The 21467-nt window shown below is 41.0% G+C and overlaps 1 protein-coding gene across 1 annotated transcript in view; it reads right to left on the minus strand.

Annotated features, from left to right (window-relative positions):
• The window catches only part of LOC134072867 (ATP-binding cassette sub-family B member 10, mitochondrial-like), a 42265-nt gene that overhangs the window by 15051 nt on the left and 5747 nt on the right, over positions 1 to 21467 (minus strand). The window contains exons 4-6 of the mRNA XM_062529737.1: positions 17489 to 17623; positions 14003 to 14149; positions 8563 to 8698 (exon numbers count right to left, since the gene is read on the minus strand). Coding sequence (XP_062385721.1) covers positions 8563 to 8698; positions 14003 to 14149; positions 17489 to 17623 — 418 coding nt within the window. The remainder of the gene's footprint in view (positions 1 to 8562; positions 8699 to 14002; positions 14150 to 17488; positions 17624 to 21467) is intronic.

The raw sequence follows: 21467 nt of genomic DNA on the forward strand, positions 1-21467 counted from the left end.
TAGGAATCTTGTCTTTTTTTCAATTTCTGCATTTAAAAGCTTATTTATGTTCTCCCTTGCTTCTTTAATTTGGGGGAGTAACAAAGGGTCCCCAGAATTTTTATGCTGTTTTTCGATTTTAGTCAGAATATCTTTTTGTTTAAGAAAAACACTCTCTTTAGCTTTTTTCATGGCTGCCGTTTTTGCTATTATTTTCCCTCTTAAGACTGCTTTTAAGGCATCCCATAAAATAACAGGACTCACTTCACCATTATCATTTTCAGTCAAATATGTTGAAATTTCTTCAGTGATCTTCTCAACCAACACGTTATCATTTAAAATCCCAACATTTAACCTCCATTGTTTTATTTTCTTTTGTGTATCCAAGTGGATTTTTAGAGACATCGCACAGTGGTCTGATACATCTGCTCCTTCGATTTCGCATTCTTTTATTCTAAACAGATCCATTTTATTTATAAAGAAATAATCAATTCTGGCATAACTATCATGAGGCGGTGAATAATGTGTATAATCCCTTTGAGTGGGGTGGAGTTCTCTCCATAAATCAACTATGCCAAACTCCTTGAATGTAGTTTTAATAATTTTAGTTACTTGGTTAATTGTTTTTTTCTTGTTTGTCGTGTCCATCTTATCATCCATCACAATGTTAAAATCTCCCCCACATATCAATATTCCTTCTGATTGTATTATTATTTTATCAAGAAGAGATTTAATAAACTGCTTCCCACTGTTGGGTGGAGCATAAACATTAACCAAAGTCACTAACTCGTTTTCTAGCTTTCCTTTCACTATAATAAATCTTCCCTCTTTATCCTTAATCATGTTGATATATTCAAATTTCACCGCGTTGGAAATCAATATACTAACACCTCTTTTGCCCTTATTTCTAAAACAGCTATAGAAATATTCATGTAACCAAATTTCTTGAGTTTTTCACTCTCCTGATCAGTCAAGTGAGTCTCTTGTAGGTAAATAATCTGGGCCTTTTCTTTCCTTAGTTTAGACATTACCTTTTGTCGCTTAATGGGGTTGTTCAGAACATTTACATTCAATGACAGTATCTTAACACTATTCTCCATCATTCATATTGACACAATTCCACAATCCAGATTGAAATGTAACACTTAATACAGGTGAACTCTGTAACAACAAATGAACAAATATTACATAAAGTTTAGTGACTTCAGAAAAAAGGGATGAGTTAAAACATCCTTTGGGTTCCCTGTTGGGGGGAGGAGGGAAAGGTGCCTCAAGCACAAAGGGGCCCTCCCTAGTGAGAAAGTTTTCTTCTCCACTAGAAGTGTCCAACATTTGGCGTTAAATTGTCCTCAGTCGGGTTAATAATTTGAGTAGTGGTAACAAATATAAAGTAATAATAGTAGTGAAGGGAGAAAAGAAAAAAAACCAACCATTAGGCTACTACTAAATTATGTGATTTTTACGTAGGCCTACGAAAAGATGAGTGACTCACCTCAAAAGAAAAGCTATGGAGATTCTACATGTATGTTAAATAACTAAAGTACCTCACTTTATGTCACTCCTGGTACATGTGAATGTCTCTTCTTATTCTGATCACTGTAGCTTATTCCCCCGGCTGTGAATCTCTTCTGAATTCCAGGAGCCTCTCCTTTGCTCGATGAGCTGCTTTGTCGCCGGTGCTAATGGTTTTCCACGAGAGTAGCTCACCCAGGCGTCCCTCCATTATTTTCATCGCGTTTGGACTCTTTGCTTTCACCGTCACCTGAAATCCACGTCGATTGAGATCCTCCGCTGCTACTTCTGCGTTCTCGTACGATTGTGGACCGGATTCCCAGTGAATACGCATTTTGGTGTAGGGAGTTTGGAAGCGGATGCCTTTTTCTTTCAGGACAGATTTGATCGGGCCATACGCCTTTCGTTTCTCTAAGACGTCCGCTGCATAGTCATTATCAAAGTAAATTCGCCGCCCATCCAGCTCGACCTTCTTCTGCCAGCCCTTTTGCAGAACCAATTCCTTGATGTGATACTGCAGAAAGTTCACTATTAGGGATCTGGGTGTCAACCCGGCTGACGGTTTTGGAGCAAGAGCTCTATGCGCTCGTTGGATCTGTAGGTCCATCTCAGGGGGGAGTTCGAGCTGTTCACTAAGCAGTTTATTCACAAAGTCAATGACAGATTTCCCCTCTTTATCTTCCGCTACTCCGTAAATGCGTAGGTTGTTTCGCCTGGAGCGACTCTCCAAATCAACCATTTTATCTTTCATTTCGATGCTTTCCCTTAGAGTCGCAACCAGGGCGTCTTTGAATTCCAGGCATGTTGACTCCAGATCGGCTATGCGCGATTGTGCTTCAATAATGCTAGCATTCTGAGCCTGTAGCTCTTTCACAACGTCAGCCTTAAACTCAGAAAAGTCATCTTTCATAGTTTGTAACACCTCACATTTGAACGCATTGAAGTCCTTTCTCATATCCTCCTTCAAGTTTCTAAATTCTTTGGAAAGTTGTGAAAGATGTTCGATAATAGTCTTTTGGTTACTTTCGTTTTCTCCACATGTGGTTACCTCCTCTCCACCATGCTTGCCGTCTCCAGTTTTTGAATCCGTCTTTGTTTTAATTTTGTTCAACTTTTTCTCACTTTTCTGACTCGGTTGCATTTTTCCTCCCTTTTTCTTTGAATTCGAACAATCTCAGTACCTTAATATCTCAAGGAGGCTTAATTTTCTAATCGACTATGAGGAGCACTCCTCTTACACGTCCATCTCTCTCTAGCGCCACACAGGAAGTCGTAATGACACATTCTTGACACAACATGACACAAATGCACAGAAATTCCATCGCACTAGACAGTTGTACTCTGTAAACTTAAAATGTAGATTAAAATTAATGAAAATGAATGAGAGACCTTCAAAAACTTAAACTGGGTCTTGAAATTGTAAAAAAAAAAAAAAACTTCACCTGGATAGGCCTAACTTAGAATTGTAGAAACCGAAAAACCAAATCAACTATGCAGTGGTTTCATTATCAGTGTGAGTGGTCTAGTGTGGTCTAGTATTTGGATAGATTATAGATTTAACATCTGAGGTAGGTTTTTCTGAACAAAAAGAAGCATCTCTGCCTTTTCACAGGCTATTCTATTCCTCTTTTCATCCATCACGTGGGAGGCAACACTACATAACCATTCGCTATCAACACTTGTGCTGGGTGCACACAGGTAGGCTACTTGCGTGCAGCATGCACAAGAGCAGGGAATCGGGCCTCGTTGCATCTCCAGTATTCCAAAGGGCTGGCAGTCCTAAGAATTGTGGGTTCAGCCAGAGAGGGTTAAAGCGGATCTTTGGTTCAGCTAGGTACATGTGTAGGCCCTACCTACAAAATTACAGACACAGCAGACTGAGTTTTGGCAACAATAAATCAATAAATTAAATTAGCATGAGCACGAACGGACGGTAGGAGGACAGGGGAACAGATTGCAAAAGTAATTCCATAGGAAATATACTGTCTGCATGATGAGTACACGGTATCAACGAAGCTCAAAAGGTTTGCAATATGTTCCCCTGTCCTTCCTGTTCCGTCATGCTTGTCAGTCGACTTATCGCGACTTCATTACAAGATGGCGGCCAGCGGAGAGATTCTATGAAGGTACTGCTTGTATAAACAGTCTTTTTAAATAAACTTCCTGTGCACTTCCAAAGTTCTCAGTATCTCGTTTTAAATGTCAGGACCCTCAGAAGTCTACCAATGCAGTGTGGAGTTACTTGGAACCTTTTTAATGGTGCAAAAATAGCGATTTAGCTGCATAGGTTATGTTTTGGCCCCTCAGCTAGCTGCAAGCCTAATGCAAGCTCGGTTGAAAACGGCGTAATTCAGAATGCTAGGGTGAGCGAAGGTGCCTATTGGACACATGTAAGTACTCGGCAACATCTTTCAGTACAGCGAAGTCAATTTCACACCAAACTTATCCTTTAATGTCAATGAAGAGAAATGTTATCAAAATGATTAAAAAAAATAGCTTTAAATCTTCAAATGTTCTCTTTGGCATATTTTTTCAAGTCTTTAGATAAATAGTACAAAGTCTTTAGAGGATAGACCATTTAAAAGCATAATTAAAATTTAAAACACTTTGTTCCGTGAAGACACATTTTCCCTAATGTAATTCGGTAAAACAAAGATTGTAGGCCATTTTTAACTGTAGACTGTCATGTGACATATGATGTCATCACTCAGAAGACCCCTGAAGACCACCCAAGTTGGAAATTAAAGTTTTGCTCCTAAATTTAAGTTAATTAGACCTTTTGTAAACGTCATACCATGTGTCAGAGAATTGGGTGTCATTTGGTCAAACATTATAAAAATGTTAATAAAGTTGTTGATTTATAAAAATGTTTTTTAATATGAAATTTGATGTTAAAAAGTCAAGGTCAAAGTCAATTTTGGTATTAAGTGACCAATCTGCTGCCTGTTAGGAAGGAGAAATTATTCATTTGTCATTCGGCAAAACAAAATTTGTCAGTTGGTAAATAATATAAAAATGCTTATATCTCAACACTTTCACATATAGAAACCAAATTTGGTACTTTGATATTTTACCCTATCCTGAGGATGTACCTTGGGACTCAGTCCTGAGGGGGCAAAATAAATGATTTGACAACTCTTGCACCTGGCTGGACACTCAGGCTTTCAGCATCAACCTCGCGCTCTCACACACACGCAAGAAATGTCACTCCAAATCCATTCTTCTTTTTCTTCAATCTGTTCGTTATCAGTTGGTGACTATATGTAGCGATTACCAGTGAAACGGTGAACTATGATACAAATGTTGACTATATTATAAACCGCCATCAGAAAGATATGGCACGCATATCAGATGAAAGAGGAGAGCTAGAGCTATCCACAGATACCGAATACAATATTCTAGGCCATAAAACAGACAAAGTGACAGCAAAATAATAAGTTTACTTATACCCCAGGTTTTTGTGTGGCAAAATAGCCTATGTTCATAATCCAACGTTTTCATGTGTTTCTCTATGGCAAGTCACGTTCATAATACGGTTTTGAGATCCTAGCAAACTCCTGTATGGTATCCAATTCAAGACGTATATTGCATCCAAATTTGTTTGACAAATAAACACTTTTTTGCCTTTACTTTGTTCATTGCAATGCAGTAAAAAATATTATACTAATTATACTAATGTCACAAATATGGAGCGCAAAAAGTGTCAAAAAGTTATTTTTCATCACTAAATAAAAATTGCCATTTATTTCTGGTCAGCTCTATTGCTTCTAGTGGTCATACTTTATTTTTTAGGATCAGTTTAATTGTTTTGAGTTTGTTTGTAACATGGTGATAACGAACTACAGTAGCTACAGTAGCATTTGACGTCACCAGTTTGGGCGCTTCATCTCCAACTGATCAAAACGGCAATTTACTTAACTGGCTTTACATACTTTTGTAATAACAGAGAGCGATGTAAACCGTTATGTTGGGATAACTTGTGTTGTGCTCCTACTCACACAAGAGCAGGCAGTAAGTGTGATTGTCTACTAACTAACCAACTATCTAACAGGCTAATAAACAAACCATGCTAGGTGAGTAACCAGAGACACTTATATGACTTTGAGCTGCTCTTCGATAGGAACGCAACAGCTTGGGGCGCTGGTTTTCACTTTCCCTCCCTATACCTGTATGCGCAGATATTTATAAGGCATTGTGTAGCCCAGGGGTTTTCAAAGTGGATGCCGTGTCGCATGCTCAGGGGTGCCGTGTAATGGTCCAAGGCTTGATAATTTTTAAAGCCATAATAATTATATTGCAATTATATCAATTAAAGTTTTCTTTGCAGCACAAACAACAATAGGCTTGTTGATTCAGGGAGTAATGTTAACAACAGTTTGTTTGTTTGTTTGTTGTTCTGTATTGACAGCAGACAGAATGCAGGTACACATAATGGAAATGTTTTTAAAGGGAGAGCATCCACCTCCACATGAACAGACCTCTGAATGTGCCGCACTAGAACAAAGACACTAAACGCTGAACTTATGCTTTCTATCGTGCGTGTGGCTCGTTTTTAGTTGCCGATTTGCTCGCTAAATCTAAAAAACCACACACTTAAGCATAGTCGCTCATTCTAGGCTGCAAATGGTTGAAGTAATGCTAGGGCCAGATGCTGCAAAAGAAATGGAAAAACTCCACTGGCCAGTTGGCCTTGCCAGCTGATCGCTAACGTGAGATACGTGGATGATGACACATTTACAGAGAATTTTATTTGGCAAAGAACTGGACACCATGTTACCGGAGATGAGATGTTCAGGGTAACAGAATTGTTGCCTGCTTGACAAACCATGAGCGTACAGGGGAGCTACATCAGGTGCATAACTGAAGCGTTCAATTAGCTTCCACTATGAAAGTAGCTACACCAGATGTGGGGTAGAGACGCATAGCCTACGTTCGAAAAAAATAGACCAGTCCATGTACGCGTCGCGAACAGAACGTTTCAGTTACGCGTCCGATATAGCTTCCCAGTTAAGTTAGCAGGGATATGCGTAGTTTGCACTGACGGGGCAGCCTCGATGACAGGTCAGGTCAAAGGCTTCATAACAAAAGCCAAGCAGAAAAATCCTGCCATGGTAGCGATGCATTGAGTGTTGCAGCGGGAAGCTCTAACTGTAACTGTCTATCTCTAACGGACCTTGTTTTGAGTCAAGTTGTAAAATTAGTTAATTATAGCCAATGTTAAATAAGTCCCCTCCACAGTTATTCACTATCCTCTCCAGTGAAATGGGTATCCAACACATCACAAGGTTAAATAAAATGCATGAAGCACAAATATGACACAAAGGAGGTTGAGAGTAAAAAGTAAAAAATAGGGGTGCCATGGATATAGAGGGATATGTTCAGGGGTGCCATGAACCAGAAAAGTTTGGGAACCACTGGTGTAGCCTATGTAGCCCTCAGCTTCATGCTCAACTCTGGCCTGCTGCTCTGTGTGTGTGGTGAGGCTAGCCCAAGGCTAAGTTACTTTTTGGCCTTGTGTTATATGTGATAAATGTGTTAGGCAGTTTTTATGTAGGTGGTTAGGAACAATGTACAGAAATTAAAGAATACCACACTTTTTAAAATGCTATTGCCATGTTATGCCAATGCAGCTGTGTGCCTCTTTACAAAATAATCCATTAAGTCTACTGTAGACCAGGGGTCTTCAACCTTTTTCAGCTCAAGGACCCCTTGGCTGTGAGAGAGACTGAGCATGGACCCCCACACCTGGCCCACCTCAAATCCTGCCTATCATTTGGACCGTCAGTCATGAGTGCCTGCACGCACGCACACGCACGCACGCACACGAATGCACACATTCTAAACAGAAGTTATTATTAACAGGTGGGTAACTACTGCTTTATACTACTCGTTTCTGATATTTCTTTACATAGTGTTGCATAAATTCGCCCTATAATAGAATGGGTCACATGGATTAACTAAGGTAGACAAACGTACCATGGGCGCAGTGATATCACGCAGCATCTGAAAATAGTCCCCATAGACAGCCGTGGTGTACTGGTTAGCGCATCGGGCTTGTAACCGGAGGGTTGCCGGTTCGATCCCCGACCAGTCCACCACGGCTGAAGTGCCCTTGAGCAAGGCACCTAACCCCTCACTGCTCCCCGAGCGCCGCTGGTTGGGCAGGCAGCTCACTGCTCTGGGTTGTGTGATTCACCTCACTGTGTGTTCACTGTGTGCTGTGTGTTCACTAATTCGGTTAAATTGGGTTAAATGCAGAGAACTGAATTTCCCTCACGGGATCAAAAAAGTATATATTCTATTCTATTCTATTTTAGACAACCAGCAGTAGTAGTGCCAGTAGTTTGCAAGTCACCTTGATTATTACGCCAGATGAGAGAGTAGTTCCATGTCAAATCAGCCTAGAAAAACGCCAGGTTTCATTTTCAGTTGGTCTTATTGCACTTTCTAACTTGAGAAGAGAAACGTTTTGAATGGGAAAATTACCGGAAATCTTAGTCACTTTTAAACATGATGCTAGCAGGCGAGATGCTACTAGTCTAATCCGTTTCAAAGATCTATGCTAGGCTGAGGCTAAAAGTTGTATCGCCAGACTCACAGAATGGCTGGATGAACGGGAAAAAGGTAAATATCAATTGTTTTGCTCGAAGGGAGGTGGAAAATGAGCTTATTTCCAAAAATGGCGGAATATCCTTTTAAGTCAGTTATGTCTTTCATGCGTGTCATTGCGCAATGTTATGTTTGTGTTAAACTTCGATTATTGAACCAATTCCAGGTCGTTGTACCCGTTTCCTCCTGAGGTCACACTTTCTGCTTTTCCCTTTTTTTGTGCGTACACATGGGTCAGAGCTTGCGTGGAGGTGCGCACATTTGACTGTCAAGTTCACATTTTATAAATACCAAAGCTTGCGTAGACCGAGGCGTACACATTCTTTTGTGCGTACACATCGTTTATAAATGAGGCCCCAGATCTGGCCCCCAGGCATTATGCTTGACACCCTTGATGTAGGGGAATACATGCAAAAGGTCAGCCAGTAAGGCAAACAAAGAAAGAAAAAAACACACACACACCTTCAACGCTGATGTCCACCCATAAGGTGTATATGAGGAAGGAGTAGAGTTGTCCCATAGTTATGTGTTCACTGGTGGTCAGCAAGCCACCCTTGTACAGCACCATCAGGATCATCATGTTGTGACAGAGACCAATCTGTTGTTAAAACACACACACACACACACACACACACAGACAGAGTGGGAGAAAGAGAACAGAAGAGGGCCATTTGTGTTATAGGATAAAGAGACTATGTCAGTTTGGGCAAACTATTCTTCGGCATGCTAGAACCCAAAGGCTACAGCAAGGAACAGGTTGTTCTGATGAGAAATATATAGTGGGTGGATGTTGTCTCTGCATGTTTGTAATGTGCAACGTAACGTATGCGCTATGACAGATAAAAATGCATTTACCATGGCGAAAAGTCCTACCGGAGTTTAATTTATTAAGTAAAACTATCTTATAACTTCCTCAACACACCGTCAGGTGTCACATAGTTGCAGTCATATGGCCATATCTACCACAGAGGACATCTATGTTTTTTTTCTTTAAGATTTGTTTAATTAATTAAGTAAAAAATGCTGACAAGGTGACACGTAGTTGTTGATGACGGTCCTGAATTGCCTATGTGATGACCCAGTTGTCAGGCTGTGCAAGAGAATGGGGAACCACGGTTTGGGACTCAGGATCACCAATCTGCCTCAGTTATGGAAGCTTCACAGAAGAGATGAAGAGAGTTTTTGATCGGTCAGTGTAAGGAAGAGAGGCCGCTTGGGAGATGATTCATATCATCCAGTTGAGTAGGTCTGTCTCAGACTTTGCCATTGACTTCCACAATGTGTTTTCATCAGGGTCTGTCTGTCTGTCTGTCTGTCTGTCTGTTAGCAAGATAACTCAAAAAGTGATGGATGGATTTCGATGACATTTTCAGGGAAGGTCAGAAATTACCCATTCGTATCACCGTCGGGATTCTAGAGCCGTTAATGTGTTTCGCTTAGTGGTGCAATGGCATGGTATGGCCAAGTGGTGGCGATCTGAATAGTTTAGGTTCAAATGTATGACAACCTAGGAACAACAGTACAGGCGGAGGTCTTTTCTAGTTCTTAAAAGTATCGATCATAAAATTAGTGAGTGTTAACTCATTGGCTGCCAGCGATTTTCAGTGCAGAGCGCTCCATACTGCCAGACGTTTTACAGCATTTTGACTGTTTTTCCAAGATCCACCGAACGGTGAGCTTTATGACTATGTAAACACCGAAGGTACCAAATGAAAGAGTATACTCTCTTCTTTCACCAGGAAAAAACGGCTTGTTTCTATCGTTTTCCGTTCTTTAGTAATCGTCAGTAGAACATGGGTTAGTTTTGCTAAAAACACCTGTTTTTGACCAAAACATGGAGAAAACGATCTTTTTGTGAAAATCAACTTTTTAACGTTAGCGTTTCAGTAGTATGTCAACCACGATTGCACTGTTATCTCGTCAGTCTCGTCAAGGTTGCTAGGGACTCTGATGGTCGCTATAGACTCTGAACAGGAACTTAGCAAGCTAGCACTAGCAAGGTTGTTGTTAGTCTATATCGCAATATCCAATGTAAATGGATCATACCGTTCACGTGTTTTCCATCCTTGATGTAAGAAGTAAGCATATTTATGCCCTGCATCGCGTGCAAACTAGATCCACTGTGGTCGATCTTCAGTGTGTTTGCTAGTTGTCTCTGCATGACTTGTGCACTCTAGGCAGATACTAATGATCCAAATGGCACTGTTGCCATCTAGAGGTTCGGATCGCTAGTGCAGTCTGTTTACAAGCCTGAAACTCTGCCAGATCGTTCCCAAGCCCACCCAGGAGCCCTCCCCATTGAAAACGGCAATTGACGTCTATAGACGTCAATGGCAGTCAACGTATGTGTCTCAATTGACGTTTAAAGACGTCAATGGCAGTTAATGAGTTAATGGAAAGGCGGTGTAGGAGAGCCTTCACGATTTATTAACCGTGAAATTTCACATTGTGGTTAATAGTAAAACCGGTTTATCGTGACATCCCTAATGTCAAGTCGGCCAAAACTAACCCTGACGCCGACTGGCGACGGCACGGGACACTCCAAACAGAGTCCGATGGCCGATTATCGGGTTGTGTGTGGTGTGTGTGGCCTTCAAGGCTGCGTTCAGACTGCCAGACAAAATCAGATTTTTAGCCCATGCAGATAGGAATCGAATGGCGCTTTTGAAGACTGAACAGTGACAGATCACATGCAAAACGGATCCAAACCACATCCAGGAGGTACTTTCATATCGCATTCATATCGGATATGGACGGATGTGTTTCAGTCTGAACAGCTCTCAACACTCCGATCGGTTTTGACTGTCCGTGACGTGACTTTACACGCCTGACCGCCCACCTATTTCGAGTTGTGGAGCTACGTTACGCCTATGTCTTTTGACCATGTTATATTAAAATTTGGCTAAACAATACTCAATGCTGGATCAGAGTGATGGTGAGATCTCATAAAAATGTGGAGCATCTGGATGATCTGGGGAGGATTTGTAAAGACAAATGGTGTTAAATCCCTTGCTTTGATTCTCCATCTGTTGGGGAGAGATGGAGAGGTTGGACAGAGAGAAAATGAATTGAAGTGGAGAGAATGTAGCAATATGGAGCAAGAGTTTGAAATAGTACGATCAAATAGAATGAGTGAGTTGAGAGTGTGAGTCTTAAGGCAGATGTATACTCAACGCACCCGACCTGCCGCGCGACAATGTTACGTCAAAATGATGTAATTTCCTCTGTCGCGCACCAGATTTGAGCCTTGCGCCAACTTGTCGCGCACCGAACATTTTATATCAGCGGTGCGCGCCAACCTTGCACCACAACTAGGAAGAGATTGAAGCCAAGCTCACGGAGCTAGTGTCCTTCTACAGTCATCAACCACATAAACCACATTCAGGCATTATCATATAGCCTATCCCACATCTTAAATAAGCCCATTCATTTTTAAAACGACTGTAGTCATGAAGTTTGAATAATAGTCAGTTTGAGAAGTGGGAAGTTAACTTGGCTAGGCTGCAGCGAGAGTTGCCGTTCAGATGACTGATTTGTTTACAGTCGTAAACTAGACGTTGGATAAGTTAAGAAAGTTACCAGTGAGAGTTGCAACAGGAGGAATTAAGGGGAAATTACTAGGACCGAGGCACATAAGCATTCCAGCAAAAGGCAACGAAGAGATTTATTTTCAACCAAAGGATATCTGCTAAGACCTAAAAAAAAAAAAAAATCTCTTTCCACTTTTACACAAACTCATCTCATTAGCTAGCTGCACACACCTTAGAAACTAGATGGTAATCCTCCAGTTGTGAAGAGTAGCAAGCAAAGTCTGAAATATCATCAAAGACACTAGTTGCTACTGCCATTAACGTCAATGGATACCCTGCCTCTGTCCGGGAGAATACTGCAAATAGTGTCGCGACCACCACACGCAAGTATATGGTTACAACGTTCCCCGTGACGTCACATTGTCGCACGACAAGTCGGGTGCGTGGACTGCAGTGATGGAAGAGAAAATCTGAAGTGAGAGAGCAACCATTGAAAGAGATTGAGAGAGAATGAGACAATGGGCCATATTAAAGGTACACTATGCAACATTTTTCAGTTAATAAATTTGTTTCATACTGTTATATATGATTAAATGAGCAGTGGTGGACGAAGTACATTGATTATGTACTTAAGTGAAAGTATAGATACCTTGTGTCAAATATTACTTGAGTAAAAGTGAAAGTACCCACTTTGAATTTTCACTTAAGTAGAAGTATAAAAGTATTTGCCTTCACATATACTTAAGTATTAAAAGTAAAAGTACTTCAATGAATTATGGTTCTAATGGCTTAATTATAATTATAATTTATCATTTCCACATCAAAGCTCCTGCTAAATCAGCTTACCGGTATATAAGGTGAACTACTAATGCCACTCTTCAAATAGTTTCTTACATTTCTCTATTTGCTTAGAAGCTATCTACAATGGGGAGAACATGTATTTGATACCATGCTGTAGTTGCCTAAAAAAAGAAATATAAAATCATCATTTGACAATTGATCTTAATGCCTTAATTCAAAAAATGAGTAAAAATCAAACTGCAAACAAACAGATTGCCATGGTAGTTTTTCCAGTAGGCCTATTAGCCTGCCTGTTTGATGCTCATTGAGCTCAATGCAGGCCTATACTGGAAAAAGCACCATGCCAATCTCTAGCTGTGGTGAAGGGTATGATGATGTGGGGCTATTTTAATTCCAACGACCAAGGGAATGGGAAAAGGGAATTTATCAGGATGCATATATCCTGGATCCATGAAATAGCTGTCCTTTAAAAATAAAAATCTACCTGCCCCTGTGTTAAATTCCCATAGGGTTACATAGGGGCTCAAATACTTCTTTCCCCCTAGCATTTAGGAAGAACATTTATTTATTTACGATACATTCTTCAATCACAAAGAGAATTGGTGTCCTTAGCCCCCCCCCCCCCCCCCCCCCCCCCATTATGATAATAATGACAACGTAATTTTGTTGTAGAAAATACATTTGTTAAGAACTATGATGCTGTTTGATTAATTTATAAATGGTACACTGTCACTTTAAGACTTGCCGGCTGCCCTTTATAAAGCGGAGATATCAGTTATCAATGCACTCTCTCCCTTTCATGCATGCTCACACGTTCCCAATTATGTTATGAGTAACGTTATGAGTAACAAACGCGTAAATTAGATTTGCTGCAATAGAGATTTCAAAGAGTAGGCTTTCATCTCTATGTAACATTGATATTGACATTGTAAATGTAAACGTTCTCTAAGAAGAGTGTTAGTTTGCAGTAATGTTAACCATTTTGGCAAAAAATGGAACGAGAGGGTTTTCATAAATATAACGGAGTAAAAGTACGAATTTTCACTTAAAAATGTAGTAAAGTCCAAGTACAAAGTCTCACCAAATATAAATACTTAAGTAAAGTACAGATACATCAATATGCTACTTAAGTACTGTAACGAATTACATGTACTTCGTTACTGTCCACCACTGTAAATGAGTAGAACCACGCTTGCAATTTCAGGAGCCCTCGGGACGCACCCATGGTCTAGGAAGTCTCATGTGAAGTCTCGTCTCGATCATGCTCATGAAAAGGTAGACTGACCGATTGAGGAGTTTTGTAAAATATACACGCTAAAGCTGTAGGGGAAGCTCTGCAGAGAAATATGCAAGCATAAAACGAGCGAAAGCGAAACCAGCGATGAAATCACCAATCCTGAATAGTTTTCCTTTAAGAGAGTGAATTTGGACTGTGATCAAGAGTGAGATTAGGGTAAAGATACCAACAGGTGGAACTGAGAGAATAGCTGTAGCACATGAGAAAGCTTCACACATTGAGTTTGGAGAACACCTGAGAGGTTCCAGGATGAGTCACGTTAAAGGTCACTCACCATCCCAAAAAAGCCGGCTCTCAGCACAGCCTCCTTCTTGGCCAGCTGGAACACGTAGTTGATCTTCTCCACGTACTTCTCCAGCTCGCTCCACTCTTTCCCAAATGCTCGCACCGTTCTCATGTTACTGATCCTCTCCTCAGCCAGCTGACACAGAGTGAGAGATCAAGAGAGACGATGAGAGAGGTGTGGTGAGGGATAACAGAGGGTATTGGAATGGAAATACACTGCTAAAAAAATTATAATAAAGGAACACTTTGATAACACATCAGATACATCATGCTGGATATCTATGCTGATATGGACTGGGTAATATGTTACAAAACAAAGGTGTTGAATGGACGAAAACATAATGTCTGAGAGGTGTTTTTATTGCATTTACAGTTTTTTCTGATTGCCTAAGCACATTTTTTGTAACTATTGGCTATCTTTGCAAAACTCTACACACAAATAACAAAACCTTTCACCAAATTATCAAAACATTGTAGTTCTCTTGCAAAAGCGAACACAGCTTGATTAACTCTCCACACCTTCGTAAAAATGGTGTTTCTGTATCAAACAGTAAACACAAGCCATCATTTACTAAGCACACAATGTTTCAACTACACACTGATGGTATGAATACAAGACACATCTGGCTTTTGCTTTCTCTGTGCACAAGGTAGGCTACAGTATGTCAGTTTGAGGTTTTGTCATAGTTCTGTAAACATACAGGGACCAAACTTCAAGTATTGGTGTTCACACTCATCAAAACAAATACAAAGTCAAAACACAAAATAGTAATTTCACTGAGACAAAAAAAAAAAAAAAAAAATTGTCTACATCATGACTTCTCTCTGGGTACGGCCACAAAATTTCATCTACATTGCATGCAATGTCCTCCTGTCCAAGGCACCGGGCTCCTTGTCCTTGTCGTCCTCTCCCTCTCGCTCCTTCACCTCCTTGTCCTCTTCCTCCTCCTCTTTCTTCTACTTCTTCACCTCCACGTCCTCTTCCTAGGCCTCCTCTAATTCTCACTCTTCCTGCTCCCTCCATTGTACTCCACACAGATATCTTACCTGTGCCTTATTTACACTGCTTAGGCAGATTGCAAAGTGAACTAATTATCTAAAACAGTTTTCATGATGTGACCGTGTGCCATACAGTTGGTAAAACAGTGTAAATAATAATAAATGTGTGTATCATTTTGCTAGGAGTGTGTTGGAAATTTGGGAATTGAGGGTAAGCAGTAAGTTGTGTTTAAAGTTCCGCAAAAAGAGTGTTGTGCAGTGAATTGTACCTACAATTTTGCAAAGTGTTTGTTACAAAATTGCAAAGCAGTGTTTGTGCTTTTAGTTTTGCCAACTCAGTGGTTTTGCTATACGTATGAATAGTTTTAGAAATTGTGCTACAAGAATCATGATTAGCGCTTAAGCATTCAGAAAAAACTGTAAGTCAGGGAAGTGTGGGGGACAGTCAACAATGGTATCAATTCCTTCATCCTCCAGGAACTGCCTGCACAATCTTGCCACATGTGGCCATCGTTGTGCACCAGGAGAAACCCAAGGCCCACTGCACCAGTACAAGGTCAGAAAATTTCATCCCGATACCAAATAGCAGTGAGGATGCCGCTGTCTTGCCCACAGAGGTGTGTGCATTCCTCCCCAGACCATCACTGAACCACCACCAAACCGGTCATGTTGAATGATGTTGCAAGCAGCATCATGTTCTCCACAATATCTCCAGACCCTTTCATGTCTGTCCCATGTGCTCAGGGTGAACCTGCTCTCATTTGTGAGAAGCACAGGGCGCTAGTGGTGGACCTGCCAATTTTGCATTCTGTGGCAATTGTCAATTGAGTTCCATGGTGCTGGGCATTGAGCACAGGTCCCTCTATAGGCCATTGGGTCCCCAGGCCACCCTCATAAAGTCTGTTTCTGACAGTGTGACCAGAGACATTCACACCAGTGACCTGCTAGAGATAATTCTGTAGGGCTCTAGCAGGGCTCCTACTGTTCCTCCTTGCATAAAGGAGCAGATACTGATCCTGCTGCTTCTATCACCCTGCCCATCTCCTCTAGAGCAACTGCTTGGACCACCTGTGCAACCTCTGTAGGCCCCAGATACTGGCTCATGCTACCAGTAGGAACACTGACCTATCCAAATGCGATGTTACCCGTGAACCCCCTGCTTCGATGCTTGTATCGAAGACATCAACCAATTTGGAATGAAGCTTTGTATTGGAGCTTGATTCATTTTGTGATAATCACGTGTAGTGACGTCCGAAGCTTCGTTTCACACACACCCATGTGACTGCTTCGAAGTTTAATTCAAAGCGTAGCACGACACTGGGCGGGGGTTGTGGGTTCACTGTGTCAAAGCACTTTGCCAATCAATTGACTCAAACCTGACTTGCCGACGCATCAAGGCTACTGCTGGCCATGCAGATTAAAGCTTGGCCATGTGGCCTTATTGTGAACACGCGCGACCCCCGAGCTGCCTCTGCTATATTGTGAGTTCGAGTCCAGGCGTGTGCTAGGCGTGACTGAATCCGCATGTTCAATACAATACAGGTTACAAAAGATCCCAATATAACCTTAATTATTTATGTTATTATTCATTTATCCATTAATTCATGTTCAAAATGTATTCATCTTCGACGCACAGACATTCATAGCTAATATCTACGAAACAGTCTGTGACACAATGCTATCCTAAACTTTCACCACCAGATGTTGATTGATTGACTGATTGATTGATTGATCTTTATTGTCTCTGTGCAGAGAAATTTGTCTTGGGCTTACAGGGCATTGGCAGCACATACACTGTACATACAGTACATCCAACACATAACAAAGTATATCTTCCATATATCCCCACACAGCCCTCCCCCACCCACCACCACCCCCCCCCCCCCACACACACACACCCACCCACCCACACTTCCCCTCTACACACCCAACCAACCTCCTGGTCTGTTATTGCACACCTGCCCCATCAACTTATTGCACATTATGTCCTCATAGAGTTCTGAACTTCTGAAGCTTCGAGTACTGAACCTTTTTTCGATACAATTGGATTGAAAGCTTCACTGGTTCAGAAAGCTTCAGTTCGCCATCAATTGCAAAACTAGTGAAAAATCAGTCAAGAAGGATGAAGATAGAAAAATTACTAGTGGCCACCACCTGTACAGCCATTGCTGTTTTGGGGGTCATCTCATAATTGGCCCTCTAGTACACCTGTAGTAAATTTCGTTGACATCAAAGCGGGTGAACCTGATTCACAACCACCCATGTTACATAACTGGCCAGATCAATATCCAACAAGTGTGACTGACTTGATGTTATATTCCTATGAACAAGTGTTCCCTTAATTTTTTTGAGCAGTGTATAAAAGAGGTGAGGTAAGGTGAGGGGAGAGATGGGTATTTTCAAGGGACCTGTTTACGCTCATGTCACTTCCTTTTGTCAGAAATATATATAACAGTATACCAAAAGTTCAGTTTACCTGTGTAGCCTCAGCTAAAGAGTCCTGGGTGCGTTTGGAGATGGAGCGCAGGTATCTGCCATAGAACACCGCCATGCCGGCCATGGGCGGAACAATCATCAGCACAAATGCAGCCAAACTGGGAGACACGTAGAACTACCAGGAAGCACACAGTAGGCAAGAGAAAGAAAACAATGTCAGAAGTACATTCCTGGTCAACATCTCTGTTTTCTTTTAAGTAGTTAGTTACATGATCAATTCCTCAGATCCAGGGCATCTAAGCCCATCTCCACAGAGGATCCACAGTTTCTCAGGAAGTCTTGGTAATGGATATTGTCATATACTGTATATATGGATATACGTAAAAAAAAAAAAAAAAACGTAGCAATGAAATAAAGACTGGCATTGCCATCCCTACACTTCACTACACAAGCACAATTGATTTAATGAGCTGGTGGAACGAGCTGCCAGATGCAGTCAGAACAGAGTTATCCCTTCCCATATTTATGAACCTCTGGAAAATGCATGTCTTCCAAGATCACATTCTTTCCTGTAACACCCTGCCATGCTCCAACACACTGTTGCACGAACTGTGCACTTCTTGTATCTGCTCCCTTATAGCATTCACTAGTGTTGTACAGTAGTACTCGTGTCCTGTCTCGGTCTTGATCTACATTGGAAAGAGGCGGATTCGTAATTTTAGGCCCCGTTCACACACACATTGGATCTTGGAAACAGAGACTTTTCCCGTCGCTTGTGCCTTTTGTTTACACACTAACGGTGATTTCGCCTCTGAATACAATTCTTTCTTAAAAACTCGGGCAAAAGTGGAGATTTAGGAAAACCCTCGTTGCGCATATGAATGTGAACTGAGAAAAACAAAGAAAAACAGAGTTTTAGGCAATCTATGCGCCAAAAGTGCGACCTTTCTAGGCAGCCAACATCACAGTATGTGGCAGTAGCCTACTTGCATCTGCGCAAAAATGCAACCAATGTTTACATTTTCATTTGGCTATGGTGATCATGGATGCATTCAAAGTAGGCATAGCAGTCGCAAAATGTTGGTGCTAACCCTTTCCGTTTTTTTACATTTGCAAATACAGTTGAAATGAGACAGAGGAAGTGATTCATTGATGTTGTTGCTATTTTTGTGATTCTGATTGGCTAACGTGGGCTCAAGCTTCAAGCTTCACTACTACCTACAGGTTTGGCATGCTCTTGATGGCATATAGACGGGTTAGTGTCAATGAAAACTTTTCTGAAAACTGACGTGTGCACGATGTTATTTTTTAAAACGGAGGGAAAGAAATATTTGTTTATCAAAATACCTGTGTACGTGTGAATGGAGCCTTAGAGCGAGACCACAAGTCCCCTTTCCCCCCATTTTTTTGTAATTGTATATTATTTCATAATATATTCTAAAATATCCACCATTACAGATATTCTTAAAGGTTTTGAGAGATACAATCTTTGTCCAAACGACAAAGCAGTTATTCTGGAGAGGGTTGCAGTAGCCTGAACTACGATTTTGGCACTGCAATGCGTGCCTCTGGTTATAATAATTGACGAGATGAGTGGGCAATCCACAATTATCAAATTTGGTCACTTGAACCTCAATTCAACAGAAAAATGTAATTCCAGCTGAGTCCCGAGTCTTAAAGTATTGCTCAGAAAAGAAGATGGGTAGACAATGTGTGCTAGGCTGCTCATATACAGTAGTCAGCAATCCCCACTCTACCCTTTGGGTATTTCACTGTTGAATATGACACTTTGGTGATGTTAATTGTAAACCATGAAAATCTACTCTTTTTTTGGTCAGTCTTGACTCGGTCATGACTCGGTCTCGACTGCATTTAATCTTTTTTTCTTTTTTTTTTTTTAAACGGTATCAATCTTGACTTGGTCTTGACCATTTAAAGATTCGGTCCCGACATACTGTATGCAGTCCCGTCCCCAACATTAGCATTCACCTCAAATGTCTCCTACTGAAGCTTGACTGTTGTCTTTCAACTTCAAGTTGTTTTGAAAACAAGTGTCAGATGAACAAATGTCACAAAGGAAAAAAGGAAAAAAAACAAGCAACAAATGTACTCACTCTCACACACACACACACCTGACTGCCCTCTTACCCCACCTTAACCTACAGTAACTCCCCACATACTCAGCACACTGGACCCCCCCCCCCCCAACATACACACACAGTCTGCCCCTTACCAGCATCTTTATGCCACATACATACAACACACTGCCCCCCCACACACAAATGAACACTTCCCCTACACATATACACTGCCCCTTAACCCTCCAACCCCTACATACATACAGTACACCACTATTACCCCCCCCCCCACACACACACACACTTTTTACCCACTACCACTCCACCCAAGACATCACATATGCCTGCCCTTAATATTCTTGCCCTCACACACACACACACTTACATGCTCCCTCTACTAGCACGACCCCAGGCAGTTGGGTTGGCCCCTTGAGCCGTGGATCTGCCCAAGGTTTCTTCCTGAATAAGGGAGTTTTTCCTTGCCCCTGTTGCTCCTGGGTGTCCCTTGGTGCTCCCCAACCCCTCTTTTGTATAGTATCTTATTTATTTTTAATTTATTTCTGGACACTTGAGCACAATGAATTTCATTACTTATAAATTTATGAGTACATGACAATAAACTTGAAATTGAACTTGAACTTACTGAATACTAAATTGACTAAATACTAATTAATAAAAGATGTTGCAGTCTCGGTAAAGTCCCAGTGCTTAATGATTTGTGAGAATACTACTAACTACCTCTACTCCAGGGGTGTCAAACTGTAATACACAGTGGGCTGAAATAAAAAACTGGGTCCAAGTTGAGGGCCGGAAATTTTCAATGCAACATAAGTTTTACATATATTGAATCTGGACATGGTCTAAAGCTATGGCCTATTAGCTGTTCTGCTATTGCAATAATAGGCCTGAACTAAGGTCAAATGTCAACATAAAAGAAGCAGCATTTCTTATGCCTCTCTTTCATTCTGCAGCTTTTCCGGAGCAAATTCCAAAGAAAACTTTTTTTCCCACAGGCCAACAACAAAACTAGCCTGGCTAGCTCCACCACTTCTCAATGAGACGTGGTCTGGGAACCAAACGTTCATTTTCTTGTATTTGAAAAAATGCCCAGATCCGTTTATTGGGATGTCTATCAAATGTGTTTGTGCATAGCTCATCATCGTCTTGCTTTCTCCCCTGTTCTGTGATTGGTCCCCTATCTGAGGCAAAAAATAGGGCTGTAGTTTCCAGGCTGCCTTAGCAGTGTGAATCAAATCACACACATGGCAGCATGGGAACACCCAGGCTACAACAAAACACTAATTTCCTTCAATGAAAATCCAAACTATTAAAAGTCCAAGCATTACCAAGGAGAAAGTGCAAAAAGGAAGCCTAACTCTATGCTACATTAAAGCTTAGTTCACTGCACAATGATGTGCCCTGCCACATCTCACCGATAGCCTACAAGTTCATCAATGTTTGGGGTCTACTGCAAACGATTCAACCATTTTATTTAGCAATATAATCAGTAAAAAAATATTAAATCCCAAACCAAACACGAAAATCTTTTGATAGCCTACCTACCCCATAAAGAATGTTTGGTTACTAGAACGTCAGGGGAAAATGTTTTCTTGGTTATGAGGGGTTTTTTTTGTTACGGTATATGTTTTGATTTGCATAACGTTCTCCTAACGTTTTTCTAACATTCATTTTATGGTAATCTCGGGGCAATCTTTAGAGAATGTTACTATTTGGTTGCACTTACGTTCCCCAAACCTTGTAAATTAATTAACCAAAGACCACAGGAGAACCAAAGACTAATGTTAGGGCGTATTCACACCAGGAAGGTCCGTTAGTTCACTTATTTGGTCCGGACCAATTTTTTTTTTCTTTTTTTCTTTTTTAGTGCGGTTCGCTTTCACACCGTGATTAATTGCAACCGGACCAGAATTTATAAACAAA

This window comes from Sardina pilchardus, chromosome 24 (assembly GCF_963854185.1).
Source record: "Sardina pilchardus chromosome 24, fSarPil1.1, whole genome shotgun sequence".
Lineage (NCBI taxonomy): Eukaryota > Metazoa > Chordata > Actinopteri > Clupeiformes > Clupeidae > Sardina > Sardina pilchardus.